The sequence below is a fragment of the Papio anubis genome, chromosome 13, assembly GCF_008728515.1.
Source record: "Papio anubis isolate 15944 chromosome 13, Panubis1.0, whole genome shotgun sequence".
Taxonomy (NCBI): Eukaryota; Metazoa; Chordata; class Mammalia; order Primates; family Cercopithecidae; genus Papio; species Papio anubis.
The window spans coordinates 94,437,151-94,453,637 of NC_044988.1; the positions used below are offsets into that span (position 1 = coordinate 94,437,151).

At 40.1% G+C, this 16,487-nt stretch overlaps 1 protein-coding gene across 7 annotated transcripts in view; it reads right to left on the bottom strand.

Moving 5' to 3' along the window:
- Positions 1 to 16,487, bottom strand: part of SCAI (suppressor of cancer cell invasion) — a 188,988-nt gene that overhangs the window by 86,418 nt on the left and 86,083 nt on the right. For all 7 annotated transcript variants that reach the window (XR_004178000.1, XR_004178001.1, XM_031654509.1 and 4 more), the window contains one exon: positions 10,197 to 10,328. Coding sequence is in view for 5 of the 7 variants with exons in the window: in XM_031654509.1 (XP_031510369.1) it covers positions 10,197 to 10,328 (132 nt within the window). In the remaining 2 variants the exon portion in view is untranslated. The remainder of the gene's footprint in view (positions 1 to 10,196; positions 10,329 to 16,487) is intronic.

Here is a 16,487-nt window from a genome sequence, read left to right on the forward strand (position 1 = left end):
CTGTAGAACCAAGATAATAGACACTAATGACATTGTTTTGAGGATTTAATGAATTCTTTGGGGTTCTTAACATATCTTTTTAATTTTCTCTCTATACTTCTCCTGAAGAATCTTAAAAACTAACCACTATTGGATATGGCTAAAAGGGAACACTTTTACACAGCTGGTGGGAATGTAAACTAGTACAACCACTATGGAAAACAGTGTGGAGATTCCTTCAATGACTAAAAGTAAAACTACCATTTGATCCAGCAATCCCACTACTGGGTATCCACCCAGAGGAAAAGAAGTCATTACACAAAACAGACACTTGCACACACATGGTTGTAACAGCACAATTTGCAATTGCAAAAATATGGAACCAGCCCAAGTGTTCATCAATCAACAAGTAGATAAATAAATTGTGACATATATATATGGTGGTATTATATATATATAAAATAGGCCATAAAAGGAATGAAATAATGGCATTTGCAGCAACCTGGATGGAATTGGAGACCATTATTCTAAGTTAAGTAACTCACGAATGGAAAACCAAACATCCTATGTTCTCAGTCATAGGTGGAAGCAAAGCTATGAGGATACAAAGACAAAAGAATGACACATGGACTTCGGGGACTCTCAGGAAAAGGTAGGAGGGGCGTGAGGGATAAAAGACTACACACTGGGTACAGTGTATACTGCCTGGGTGATAAGTGCACCAAAATCTCAGAAATCACCACTAAAGAAATTATTCATGGAACCAAACACACCTGTTTCCCAAAAACCTACTGACATTTAAACAAAAACAAAAACAAAAACGAACTAACTACAACTACCTCTCCCCTAACCAATTCCCGACCAAGCTTCTACCAGCAGCTTTAAAGGGGAAGATGCTCTATGTTTCTAGTCAGACCTGACAAGATCTTAGAGGGAGCTAACATATAAGACCACGTTAACTGACTTCGATAGAATATACTACATTATAATAGAATATACTAATCAATTTTATTGTTTATTATTTTAGTATAGCATTTAAATAGTCTATTTTCTAGATTCTGGGGAAATGGTGACAGCATAGTATTGAATCTATTCAGATACCTTCCCAACACAGGCAGAACAAACAGATAATAAAGCAAAACCCACTGGTAACATTTCAATAAAACCACGGGTTATGGGCCGAATTGTTATCCCCAAAACTCATATGTTGAAGCTCTAACTCCCAGTATCTCAGAATTTCACTGTATCTGGAGACAGGGCCTTTAAAGAGGTAATTAAAAAGAAGCCTTTAGGAAAGGTTTTAATACAATATGAGTTGCGCCCTTAGAAGAAGACATTAGGACACACAGAGAGGCGCTAGGGCACAAATGCATGCAAAGATGACCATGTGAGGGCACAGGAAGGAGGCATCCATCTGCAATCCAAGGAGACAGGGCTCGGAAGAAACTGAACCTGCTGACATCTTGATCTTGGACTTCCGGCCTCCAGAACTGTGAGAAAATGCATTTCTGTTGTTTAAGCTACTCAGTCTATGGCACCTTATTATGGCAGCCATAGCAAACTAATAACGTAATATGGTAACCATCAAATCCCAAAATACGGGTGGTTGGAGACAAATTACCAACAGCCAAAAGACCTGCATGCTATTAGCATCTATGCTGGAGGAGACACAGGAAGCAACACTGGGAACATCTCATGGACCAGTGAAGAAGACAATCCCAAAATAGGCAATATGGATTCACCAGAAAGCACAGTGGGCCATTAGAAGAACAGAAACTAAAACTGGGAGGAATTTTGCCTGAGCAAACAACCACACATGGCTACTAAGCACTTGAATGTAGTTCATCTTACCTGAAATGTATGTAAGTATAAAATACTCACCGAGTTTCAAAGACTTAGCATAAAAAACAAGGTAAAATATCTCATCACTAATTTTTCTCTATCGATTTATGATGAAGTGGAATATTTTTGATTTATTGGATCAAATATTATTAAAATTAATTTCACTTGTTTCTTTTTAGTTTTTAATGTGGCTAGAAAATTTAAAATAACATTTGTGGCTTATATTAAATTTCTATTAGTCAATGATTTTCTTTTTTTTTTTTTTCGAGATGGCGTTTCACTCTCGTTGCCCAGGCTAGAATGCAATGGCGCGATCTCGGCTCACTGCAACTTCTGCTGCCTGGGTTCAAGCGACTTCTCCTGCCTCAGTCTCCCAAGTAGCTGGGATTACAGGTGTGTGCCACTACGCCCAGCTAATTTTGTATTTTTAGTAGAGATGGAGTTTCACCACTTTGGTCAGGCTGGTCTTGAACTCCTGACCTCAAGTGATCGACCCACCTCAGCCTCCCAAAGTGCTGGGATTACAGGCAAGAGCCACCATGCCCAGCCTAGTCAATCAATGATTTTCGAGAGCATGCAATCAAGATACCTACTGAACTCTGGTGGCAGTCTACCTCAAAGGCAAGTCCAATTCTTTTGGTGGTAAGCCATATAAAATGACAGCCTATACCACAGGCTTGTTCAGACAGTTTAGGGTATACTCTTTAAAATAACATGGTTATTTATTTCAATAACAATAACCTTGCCATTACCAGTTTGCAGAACTAGCCTCTAAGAGAATGTTAATTTTCTGAAGAAGGAGGAGAAGGGGAGGAAAGAAGAAAAGAGAAGAAGAAAAGGGCAGGGGAGGGTCAATGGAACAAACTGTTAATTTCTCAGTTGTCCTCTCCTCTTTAGGAAAAAGGGAATCCTAAAAACAGGCTTCTAAAGGAAGCATTATAGAAACTTTCTTTCTTAAGTTGAATACTGGGAGTATATTTATTGATTTTTATTTCATTTTATTTTATTTTTGGAGATGGAGTTTTGCTCTTGTTGCCCAGGCTGGAGGCAATGGCGCAATCTCGGGTCACCACAACATCCGCCTCCTGGGTTCAAGTGATTCTCCTTCCTCAGCCTCCCAAGTACCTGGGGTCACAGGCATGTGACATCACGTCCAGGTAATTTTGTATTTTTAGTAAAGACAGGGTTTCTCCATGTTGGTCAGGCTGGTCTCAAACTCCTGACCTCATGTGATCCACCTGCCTTGGCCTCCCAGAGGCTGGGATTACAGGCGTGAGCCACCGCGCCTGGCTGGGAGCATCTTTAATAAAAATAAATTCTGTAATTATTTTCACTTAAGACTATTACACTTCACTTTGGGGCACCTCCCAATTAAAAAAATACATACACACACATACTCACACTATATATACGATTATATGTACTGTAATAATAGCATTATATATACTATCAGTGGCCTCCAAGGCTTCTTTGGCTTTGTGTATTTGCTCCTCTGGAGTCAAATAATTAGCGACTTGGAGGCCTCTGCTTTTGCAAAACACTGCAAGTTAGGGATATCACTGATAGACACAGCTGTGTTTCTCAAATACATGTCTCGAGATGCTGCCTTATATAATCCCACTAAGTATTCCATTCTGCTTTGACAGTCTTAGTCACCATGGCAACCAGAACCCTGCAAGCACTTGGGCTTTTGATCATTTTCTGACAGCATTCAAAGCTTTTTCTAACATTATTCTCACTTCATTACTATTGTAACTACATGCAAGAGCCATTATATGCGAAACATCATTCACTTCATCCAATTCTTATTTTTTTGGAATATGTTTTCTTACACAGTGAGTGGAAGGAAGAGATAAACTATTATGCACATATTATAAGAAGGTATTTTCAGTCGAGAAAAACACTCCATTAAGATATTCACAGCTGGGAAAATGAAAGGCTCTGACAACTTAGATGAACAGCTTAATATAACTTGGAAAGATACACGTCCAAGAGTAAAAAGAGAATTTATTATATCCCAAATGAGACATTATACAAAAATCTGAAACCTTTCATGCACTGAAATGCCCTTTTTCACTCAGCTCATAAAGAGTTAAAAAGTCCAAGTAACAGGGAACACAACAGGGGAGGTTTCTGAGGTGCTGTGTGTTCTACTTCTTCATCTGAATACAAGTCACATGGATGTGTTCAGTTTCTTAAAAATACACTTACAGCATGTGCACTTTTCTGCAAGTCAATTATACTTCAGTAATAAGTTTAATACACAGTTCGTGAATTGAAGAAAGCAAGCAAAAAGAAAGGCATGTCAGAACATGTGGAAAACGAGAAGAAGAAAAAAAAAAAGACAAGCACTAACAGTGAAAAGACTGCTAGAGGGAAAGGGCTTAATATAAAAAACTGACACTATTACAGCTGGATCCCACTTCACTCCATTTTCCCAAACTCGAATGCTGGTCCAGACCACTACCAAAACATTTCTTTTTCTCTATAAGGACCATGGACCTACTCAGACCAATTTAAATAAGGGGGTGGGGGTGGGCACAGGGGGATAGCAACCAAAAAAACCTCATAATTATTCCAAAATAAATCTTGTCTTTCTTTTTTTTTTTTTTTTGAGACGGAGTCTCGCTCTGTTGCCCAGGCTGGAGTGCAGTGGCCGGATCTCAACTCACTGCAAGCTCCGCCTCCCGGGTTCACGCCATTCTCCTGCCTCAGCCTCCCGAGTAGCTGGGACTACAGGCGCCCGCCACCTCGCCCGGATAGTTTTTTGTGTTTTTTAGTAGAGACGGGGTTTCACCGTGTTAGCCGGATGGTCTCAACCTCTTGACCTTGTGGTCCGCCCGTCTCAGCCTCCCAAAGTGCTAGGATTACAGGCTTGAACCACTGCAGCCGGCCATCTTGTCTCTTTCTAAAGAAATGCTCATAAAGCAACATCAACACTCGAAAGAAAAGAGGTTTTTGATTGACATAACTCAAAGATCTTCTTTAGCCAGGAAACAGGGAGAGTAGTGTACACAAGAATGCCAACACACACCTCCAACCCACCACCACAGGGAACTTTAAGGAAGGCCTACAAAACTGATAAAGAGAGCCCTTTCTAATCAAGGTCTAATATTGAACAAAGAACACTTCTTTTTTTCTCTTTTCTTTTTATAAAAGGGACAGGGTCTCACTGCATTGCCCAGGCTGGAGTACAGTGGCATAACATAGCTCACTGCAGCTTCAAACCTCTGGGCTCAAGTGATCCTCCCACCTTAGCCTCCAAGTTGCTGGGACTAAAGGCGCACACCACCACACCCAGCTAATTTTTAAATTTTTGGGTAGACGGAGTCTTCCTATGTCGCCAGACGGGTCTGGAGCTCTTGGCTTCAAGTGATCCTCCTGCCTTGGCCTCCCAAAGTGCTGGGATTACAGGTATCATCCACTGCTCCTGGAGATACTTTCATTTATATAAACAAAAAAAGAAAGCAATACAGCTGCTATACTGGACAACCACATCTCTCTCAAACAAAAATCCAAAAGTATTCAGAAGATATAATACTTCACTCACCACAGAACTATTTTTGAATAAATAATTATGGCTGGCTGGCTGGCTTGCTTATTTATTTCTTTATTTATTTAGAGAGAGAGTCTTGCTCTGTCACCCAGGGTAGAGTGCAGTGGCGTGATCTCGGCTCACTGCAACCTCTGCCTCCTGGCTTCAAGCGATTTTCCTGTCACAGCCTCCTGAGTAGCTGAGATTACAGGAGCGTGCCACCACGCCTGGCTAATTTTTGTGTTTTTAGTAGAGATGGGGTTTCACCATGTTGGCCAGGCTGGTCTCGAACTCCTGACCTCAGGCGCTCTGCCCACCTCAGCCTCCCAAAGTGCTGGGATTACAGGCGTGAGCCACTGCACCCGGCCAATTATAGCTTATTTAAATTGAAGAGGATCATTCAATAAAACACTGAAAATATATCCCTGGTATATTTGCTTATCCACTCCTCCAGGTGATAGACCAAAATTTATCATTATTAGTATTGTCAAATTTTAAAACAGCACCTTAGAAAGATACTACTCCATACCTGGGATATAAGATTTATATTTCAAAACAGCTCAAAGAGTAGATTTGAAATGTTCCCAACAGAAAGAAATGATGAATGTTTGAAGTGATGGATATCCCAAATCCATAATGTGATCATTACAATGGTATGTATGTATCAAAATATCTCATGTGCCCCACACATATGTAAAATTATTATGTATCAATGTTTGAAAAGAAAAAATGAAAAATAGGCAATAATCAAAACAATTGGAAATGTTTTTCTCATTAAAAAAATAACATAAAACTAACATCTCATTCCATACACAAAAATTAACTCAAAATGGGCTGGGCATGGTGGCTCATGCCTGTAATCCCAGAATTTTGGGAGGCCGAGGCAGGCAGATTACTTGAGGTTAGGAGTTCAAGACCAGCCTGGCCAACATGATGAAATCTCGTTTCTACTAAAAATAATACAGTATGGTGGTACGCACCTGTAATTCCAACTACTAGGGAGGCTGAGGCAGGAGAATTGCTTGAACTCGCGAGGCAGAGGCTGCAGAGAGCCGAGATCATGCCACTGCACTCCAGCCTAGGGGACAGAGCAAGGCTCCATCTCAAAAAAATTAATTAAAATAAAAAGAACTCAAAATGGATCGCAGACCTAAATGTAAGAGCTAAAGCTATAAAACTCTTAGAAGAAAATACAGGATAAGTTTTCAGGTTAGGCAATGATTTCTTAGACACAACACCAAAAGTACAAGCAATGAAAGAAAAGAATGACAAGTTTAACTGTATTAAAATTAAAAACATTTGTGCTTCAAAGGATATCATTAAGAAAGTAAAAGACATGCTGCGCACAGTGGCTCATGGCTGTAATCCCAGCACTTTGGGAGGTTGAGGCGGGTGGATCACATGAGGTCAGGAGTTCTAGACCAGCCTGGCCAACATGGTGAAACCCTGTCTCTACTAAAAATACAAAAATTAGCTGGACGTGCTGGCACGCGCCTGTTATCCCAGCTACTCGGGGAGTGGGGGCTGTGGGTGCCGAGGCAGGAGAATCGCTTGAACCCGGGAGGCGGAGGTTGCAGTGAGCGAGATCACACAATCACACTCCAGCCTAGGAGACAAGAGTGAGACTTCGTCTCAAAAAAAAAAAAAAAAAAGAAAAGAAAGTAAAAGACATTCCACAGAGTAAGAGAATATATATTTGCAAATCACACATCTTACAAGGGACTTGTATCCAGAATATATAAACAATTATAAATTAATAGTTTTAAAACTAATCCAATATTTAACTAGTCAAAGAATTAGAACAGATGTTTTCCCAAAGAAGAAACAGAAATAGCTAACAAGTGCATAAAAAGATGCCCAACATTAGGGAAATTCAAATCAAAACCACCAAGAGATACCATTTACATCCACTAGGATGTCTATAATCAAAAAGATAGAAAATAATAAGTATGGGTGAGAAGGAGGAGAAACTGGAATACATTACTTGTGATGAGGCCACTTTGGAAAACAGTTTGGTAGGTCCTCAAAAGGTTAAACACAGAATTACCATAAGACCCAGGAATTCTACCCCTTGGTACACGGCCAAGAGAATTGTAATCGCAGCACTTTGGGAGGCCAGGGCAGGTGGATCACCCGAAGTCAGGAGTTTGAGACCAGCCTGGCCAATCGGTCTATACCAAAAATACAAAAATTAGTTGGGCAGGGCAGGCATCTGTAATTTCAGCTACTCGGGACGCTGAGGCAGGAGAACCGCTTGAACCCAGGAGGCGGAGGTTGCAGTGAGTCGAAATTGTGTCATTGCACTCCAGCCTGGATGACAAGATCAACACGCCGTCTCAAAAAAAAAAAGAAATGCTCACATAAAAACTTGTATACAAATGTTCACAGGACTATTATTCTTGATAGCCAAAAAACTCAAATGTCACCAACTGATGACTGGACAAATTGTGATAAATCCTTACAATGGAATATTAATCAGTAATAAAAGTAGTGATATGTGCTACAATACAGATGAACCTCAAAAACATTATGTTAACAAAATAAGTGCATGATAGAAGACCACATATTGTATGATTCCAGTTATTTAATATATAAAATATCAAAAATAGGTAAATCCATAGAGACAAACAGTAGATTAGTGGTTGTCAGGGGTTAAGGTCTGGAAGAATGCAGAATCACTGCTAATAGGAACCGGATTTCTTTCGGGGGTGATTAAAATGATCTAAAATTAAATTGTAGTAATAGCTGCAAAACTCTGCAAACATACCAAACTTTTCAACTATAAACGCTGAATGGGCACATTTTATTGTGTGTCAATACAGCTCCATAAAACTGTCTCAAAAAAAAGGGGTCCGAGCTATTATAACTATGTCAGTGTTTTAAGTTTGAGAGCCCATGTGCCAGAAGTTACACAAGGGATTTAAATGCAAGCTTTTAAATGTCTTCCTACCTTTAAATCTACAATCCCTTTAAGATTTTATTTTTATTTTTTGGTTAAGGGTCTTGCTCTGTCACCCAGGCTGGAGTGCAGCGGTGTGATAACACCTCACTGAAGCCTCGATCTCCTGGGCTCAAGCAATCCTCTCGCCTCAGACTCCTGAGCAGCTGTGACTTTAGGCACTCGCCACCACATCCAGCTAATTTTTTCATGTTATTGTAGAGATGAGGTTTCACCATGTTGCCCAGGCTGATCTCAAACTCCTGGGCTCGAGTGATCCTCCCACCTCAGCCTCCCTAAGTGCTGGGATTATGGGCATGAGCCGCCGCGCCTGGCCTCTTTTAACTTTTTACTTACTTAATTTCAACAGGCACACAGATACGTGGGAAACAGGCTCACTAGATGTGCTAAAGCTGAGGCTAGCTGTGAGCAGACGTTTGCTTTGGGTTTTGTTTTTTTTATAATTGCATCATAGAGTAATTGAGGGCAGGGACTGTTAGCTTTATCTCTGAATTTTCGTACCCAATACAGAATGTGGTACATACTGGGTGACAAATAATGTTGAAGAAAAAAAATATACCTAGAAAGCAAAGAAAAAAAAAAGTCTAAGTAAGGAAATTTAAGAGGTTTAAAACAATGTATTACAGGAAAACAAAAGATTTAAACCCCAGGCATACCAAGGAAAACTTCTGAATTAAAATAGTGAAAGAAAATGTTATTTAAAAAGACACAATTAATTTATAAAGCCAAAGAAAAACATGATCTCAAACATCTCCTCTGCAGCACAAAATAGGAAGCAGCAGAGTGCAGGAGTTAAGAATACTGTCTTTGGAATCCTCCGTTTAACAAATATTCACAAAGCATTTACAATGTGCAAGACATGGGCTTAAAAACTAGCGAAACAGTAACAAACAGGGGCCTGCTCTTAGGGACATTTCATTTTAATGCAGGACAGACATAATAAGCAAGTAAATAATTTTAAGAGTGGTAACTGTCAAGAAGCAAATCAAATGAATATAGGAAAAAGAGAATGATTTAAAGGGCAGCTTTAGACAGAAGGGTATTTGAAAAATTCACATTTTTTAAAAAAAGATAAATTATCTGGTTTAAAAATAAACCTTGCCAGTATATGTCCAAACCTGGTGATGCATAATACAATTATAAAATGTAAGATTAAAAGATTGCATTTTTATCCATAAACCATAAATTAAAATAACTTGGTATCTTTACAATCATTCCTTTCTACATAAATTTTCAAAAATAAAACCTGTTTATCCCTAGAATTTTACCTATTGTATGAATTTTCTTCTAACTGGTACTAAGCTAATGAAGCTTTAGGTCTGAATATCCTAAAACTCTCAAGAACTGAAATATAGGTTAAATCATAAATAGCATGGTTTATAACACCCCATCATTACTTTTTCTACCCACCCCCCGCCATCACCACCCCGATCTGGTAGACCATCATTACTTTAGGCACAGACATTTCATCCCAGAAAGCACAGAAAGAAAGAATAAAAGAAACAAGCAAGTAAACAAATTACAAAAATGCAATAGGAGGCTTCACATTCAATTGCATATGCATTTCTAGGCTCCTCAGACCTCAACACCCTAACGTGCAAAACCAGATGAAAATCAGATTTGGTGTGAGTAATGCATACAAAACCATCTCACAAAATAGCTCTTTCAAACTTGACTAAAACAGTGTAAGTTATCCTCTTTTCCTACTGTTTTTTTAATCTAAGAATTTAAAAAATGATGTCAAAGAAAAAAACCATGATTACTCTAATACAGAAATGTATATGACATTCTACCTATAATTTTCAGAAACTTACCACACATCAGCCAGAAAAAAAAAATGCAGAACTAAAGAAAAGTTCAAAGCACCAAGAGTCCACTCACCTTAACCCATTGAACAGTTGCTTAGATTTATCCAGAAGATAACAAAAATCTGTAACTGTTTTCCTCTCTCCCTGTGGGATATCATCTTCAGCACCTCCAGAGGACATGATTTCTTTAAGAGCAAATTCAGTCCTGTAAGAAAACATATGTTCATTCATCCAGTAGGTAAAAATAAAAATAGAAAAAAACCTTAGTTATATCATCTGATAGTATTTTTTATCCAAGACAGATACAGAATTCTTCTGATTACAATCAAATTATAAAAATATAATTTAAGTGTAAGATACTGTAAGAAAACAGATCATCTCAGTCGGGCGCGGTGGTTTACACCTGTAATCCCAGAACTTTGGGAGGAGGAGGTGGGCAGATCACCTGAGGTCAGGAGTTCGAGACCAGCCCGGCCAACATGGAGCAAGCCTGTCTCTACTAAAAATACAAAAATTAGCCGGGCGTGGCGGTGGGCGCCTGTAGTCCCAGCTACTCAGGCAGCTGAGGCAGCAGAATTGCTTGATCCCGGGAGGTGGAGGCTGCAGTGAGCCGAGACGTGCCATTGCACTCCAGCCTGGGTGACAGAGTGAGACGCCGTCTCAAAAAAAAACAAAAAAAAAAAAAAAGGAAAGACAATAGATCATCTCCTGTCATTGGTATGGATGAAAATTGGAACCATATTAGAAAGCAATTTTTATAATATCCTTTCATCTAATAAATATTATTTAAATGCCTGTTATGTTCTAGGCATTCCTCTACATGGTTAACAATCTAAAAATATTTATTTATTTATTTATTTATTTGTTAATTTGATCCATTCTATAAATCCTTCTGGAAAATGATCCCACAAATGGAAAACACCTTATCCATGTATTTGTTTCAGTATCATAACATTTAAAAATTGAAAACAACCTAAAGGCCTCAAAGACGAAAATGGTTAGGAATACTAACCACCGCACTCTACCCAATCACTAACTCACAACTGTGTTTAAGAAGGTGAGGCAATGGTATGAGCACACTTCAGTATAAAAGGGATATAAGGCCGGGCGCGGTGGCTCAAGCCTGTAATCCCACCACTTTGGGAGGCCGAGACGGGCGGATCACCAGGTCAGGAGATCGAGACCATCCTGGCGAACCCGGTGAAACCCCGTCTCTACTAAAAAAATACAAAAAACTAGCCGGGCGAGGTGGCGGGCGCCTGTAGTCCCAGCTACTCGGGAGGCTGAGGCAGGAGAATGGCGTGAACCCGGGAGGCGGAGCTTGCAGTGAGCTGAGATCCGGCCACTGCACTCCAGCCTGGGTGACAGAGCGAGACCCCGTCTCAAAAAAAAAAAAAAAAAAAAAGGGATATAAAATCACACACACACGTAATACACACACACGTACACACACAGAGGTGTATTAAAACTATACTGAATTGAAACTATCTCCAGTTGTAATCAATTTCATAAACCTGCCATGTAAAAAGAAAAAAACAACAGTAAGTTGTCAGACAGTATGTACAATACAAACCTAAACTAAACTTTAAAAACTGATTTGTGGCCAGGCGCAGTGGCTCATGCCTGTAATCCCAGCACTCTGGGAGGCCGAGGCAGGCGGATCACGAGGTCAGGAGATCGAGACCATCCTGGCTAACATGGTGAAACCCCGTTTCTACTAAAAATACAAAAAATTAGTCAGGTGTGGTGGCGGGTGCCTGTAGTCCCAGCTACTTGGGAGGCTGAGCTAGGAGGATGGCGTGAACTCAGGAAGCAGAGTTTGCAGTGAGCAGAGATCACGCCACTGCACTCCAGCCTGGGTGACAGAGCGAGACTCTGTCTCAAAACAAAACAAAACAAACAAACAAAAAAACTGATTTGTGTTTACACACAGACAGAAATCCCTGGAACAATACAGGAAAATTTGGTCCTAGTGTAGGGTGTAAAAATAGGCAGACAAAATATAGTCACTGAAATAATGTGATACAATTGGTGAAATAACGAAATTTAATAGATCGACTGAAGAACAGAAAGGATACAGTTGAACAAATTAATAAGCTAAAATATCAGATTTGGGGTACTCTGCCAAAAGACAGTAGAAAGAGATAAAATACATAAAAGAAAAAGCAAGAGACCAAATAGGGAAATGAGGGAAATCAACTGCCACACAGTAGCTTACACAGGAGGAGAGAAAAACACAAATGAGAGTGAAGAAATATTTGCAGAAATAATGACTAAATTTCCCAGAATTAGAGAAAATATAACACCTAAATTGAAAGGACTCAAAGAATGTCAAAATAATCCGACAGCTAGAACCATTAGAGTAAAACTTAGGAAATCAGAGTTCTCTTCCCTTCCTGAAAAATTCACTCTTATATCCACCACGTAGGTATCCACATCCCAGGGTACCTGCATGGCTGTCAGAATAGAAACTATGTGAGAAGGCCATTCGCAGGCAGGGCCAGCTTGCACAGGATGTTGAAGGCTGAGGGTGGTGAGGAGGGCACCCATGAGGGCAGAGGACTGGCAGGGAAAGTAGGAGCCTGAGCACAGTGACAGGACCTCCATGTAGAAGGGTTCAAAGCAGCAACGGGAGATTTGCTATATAGAGAGGGATGGATCAATAAGATCTATTAAGGGCCAGGCACAGTGGCTCATGCCTGTAACTCCAGCACTTTGGGAGGCAGAAGCAGGAGGATCACTTGAGGCTAGGAGTTTGAGATCTGCCTGGGCAACATAGTGAGATCCTGTCTCTACAAAAAATTTTAAAATCAGCCAGATGTGGTGGCAGATGCCCATAGTCCCATCTACTCACGAGGCTGAGGCAGGAGAATCGACTGAGGCCAGGAGTTCAAGGGTGCAGTGAGCTGTGATTCCTCCACTGCACTTCAGCCTGAGTGACAGAGTGAGCCACATCTCTTAAAAAAAAAAAAAAATTCTTTTTTTTTTTAAAGATTTATTAAAGACAATGGGACCCAGAGTTCTCACTTGGCAGAGAAGGGAGATGGCAAATATGGAAATGGAAAAAGTTAGAATGAACTCTGTGGATTGAAACTGGGTGCGGTGGCTCACATCTGTAATCTCAGCACTCTGGAAGGCCAAGGTGGGCGGATCATCTGAGGTCAGGAGTTTGAGACCAGCCTGGGCAACACAGTGAAACCCATCTCCACCAAAAAATACAAAAATTAGACCAGCATGGTGGGGTGCGCCTGTGGTCCCCAGCCACTTGGGCAGCTGAGGCAGGAGAATCAACTGAACCCAGGAGGTGGAGGTTGAGGTGAGCCGAGATCATGCCACTGTACTCCAGCCTGGGCGACAGAGCGAGACTCCGTTTCAAAAATAATAAACTGTAAGTATGAGTGAACTAATAGATTTCCGAAGACATGGACATACATGCATGGTGTGTGTGCCTACATAAGCACACGCAGATGCATACTCCCTAGCTCTTCAATTCTATCTACTGAGAGGGCCTTGGAGCAGTGACCATCTTCCCTCCCCAGTAGTATGAACGTTTCTAGCACCTAGCTCTTGACCTCTAATACCATTCTCCAATAAAAGGAACCAGACATCTTTGGAGAATTGTAATTCACTAATTACAGCACAGGGGTAGAAAAAGTACAGGATGAATCTGGAATATCTTGTGGCAGTAAGCAAGAAAGTGCTCAAGGAATGCCAAAGACATGTCCAAAAGACATAGGATCAAGATTGAAGGAGATCCCACTGGCCAAATGGGGTAATTTCAGCATCAATACCAATAATAATAGCAATGGATTAAAACCCATTGAACAAAATAAGAAATCATGAATCAATACAGATATAAATAAATGAGTGAATAAATGGAAAGTGTGGTAGTAAATGGGATAGTTTCTGAATACTTCCCCCATAAACTACACATTACTTCCAAGGGAAAAGTAACTTAACAGCAGTAAAACCTGGCAGACACTGCCTTGATCAAATGATCAAAGTAACATCATTAGTAATCAGACAAATCAAAGTCCCATGCAATGAGAAGTGTAGTTCCTGTCAAAGATCTGTAGCCTGAGTCTAATCATGAGGAAATAGAGAAAACCAAGTTGGGGGACATTCTACAGAATAACCAACCTGTAATCTTCAAAAATGTCAAGGCCTTTCCTTCAGAGAAAAGGGAAAACTGAGGTATAATGTCTGATTCTCCCTGGATCCTTCTATTGAGACAACTGGTAAGGCCTGAATGGGGTCTAAGGACTAGACAGGAGTAAAATTTCAGTGTTATTAAGAAAGATGTTCAACCACCAACAATAAATTGGTGAACAAAATACAAACAGTAAAATACAGTAACAAAATACAAACCTAACGCAGCAAAATAAGCACATTAAAACTATACTAACTACAGCAGTTGAACATGCACTGAAACCAGCACAGTTGCTAGAGGCAGTGTAAATTAGTTCAAACCCGTGAGTTTCCCTGAATGTATGAGGGGACATTAAACGGTCATTCTATTAGATCTATCAATTACACTTCAGAAAATTTATCCTGAGGTTAACTGTCATTACTGGTAAATTACTCATAACACAAGAACTGGTGAAGAATCACTAGCATCTGGGACATTCTTCAAAATCTATCTTTCCAGTCTCACCTTCCATTAGCACACACATACCTATTCTCTGACAACAATAAAACACTTGAAAGCCTCTGAACAAATCCTACTCTTATACAGCATCATGATGTACATGCTATTCCCCTGGCCTATTTTGTTCACCTACCAAATTTATATTCATAGTTGAAGACACCATTCAAATGACTTTTCAGTAAAACTTTTCTTGAAAATCTAAATATCTCCCTGGCACCTACTTATGATCAAGTCAGTAGGGGCTTCTTCGGTTACTTCACAAAAAAGTTAAACAAATATACCAATTATTTGTTTTCTGAAAAGTCTATCTCACCATCTAGACACACATTGTCCAAAAGTGTAGTCATTAGCCATTTGTCACTATTTAGCACCTGAAACATGGCTACTCTGAATTGAGATGTGCTGTAAATGTGAAGTATAAGTGTAAAATATGCCAGGCTTAGAAGGCTTAGTATGAAAAAAAAAGCCGTGGCAGAGAGTGAAAGAAAACTGATAAAGATATATGGCAACATAAAGATGGCATTAATATGTAATCCTAGCAACAGCATTGTTTGTTGAGATAATTCTCAGCAGACATCTTCAGAGTGGCTTCAAAGTAGTTCCAACTGTCTTGCAAACAGCCAGGTATTCTGAATACATAACCAAAAAGATCATCATATATATTTTTACATCTTTCAGTATGCTAGTGATATGGATTGGCCCACCCAAATCTCAACTTGAATTGTATCTCCCAGAATTCCCACGTGTTATGGGAGGGACCCAAGGGGAGGTAACTGAATCAGGCCATCTTTCCCATGTTATTCTCATGATAGTGAGTAAGTCTCATGAGATCTGATGGTTTTCTCAGGGGTTTCCTTTTTGCTTCCTCCTCATTTTCTCTTGCCACTGCCATGTAAGAAGTACCTTTTGCCTCCAGTCATGATTCTGAGGCCTCCCCAGCCATGTGGAACTGTAAGTCCAATTAAACCTCTTTTTCTTCCCAGTCTCAGGTATGTCTTTATGAGTAGCATTAAAATGGACTAATACAGCTAGGTTGCATAAGACAAATAGTTTGTGTTTCATGATTTTCTCAGTGTTTCTATTCAAGTATTTTATAAATATACCATCCTTCTTGTAGCTGCTACTTATCACATTCTACTCTAATATTACAGAAACCTGTGCCTCATGTCATACCAGATTATAAAGTCCTTGGCCAGGTGTGGTGGCTCACGCCTGTAATCCCAGCACTTTGGGAAGCTGAGGCGGGCAGATCACAAGGTCAGCAGATCGAGACCATCCTGGCTAACACGGTGAAACCCCGTCTCTACTAAAAATCAACAAATTAGCCCAGCGTGGTGGTGGGCGCCTGTAGTCCCAGCTATTTGGGAGGCTGAGGCAGGAAAATGGCATGAACCCAGGAGGTGGAGCTTGCAGCAAGCCAAGATTGTGCCACTGTGCCCCAGCCTGGGCAACAGAGCGAGACTGTCTCAAAAAAAAAAAAAAAAAAGTCCTTAAGTGCTAAACCCATGTTACATTCATTCTTGCTCTTCAACTAAACCTCCAACAGAACTTCAAATACCTTAAGCACTTATTTCAGTCTTATGAATTGAAATGGATTATGGTAATAGTTTTGGACAAAGTGATATAAAACCTAAATTTAAGGCTGGGTGCGGTGGCTCACGCCTATAATCCCAACACTTTGGGAGGCCGAGGCAGGTGGATCATGAAGTCAGGAGA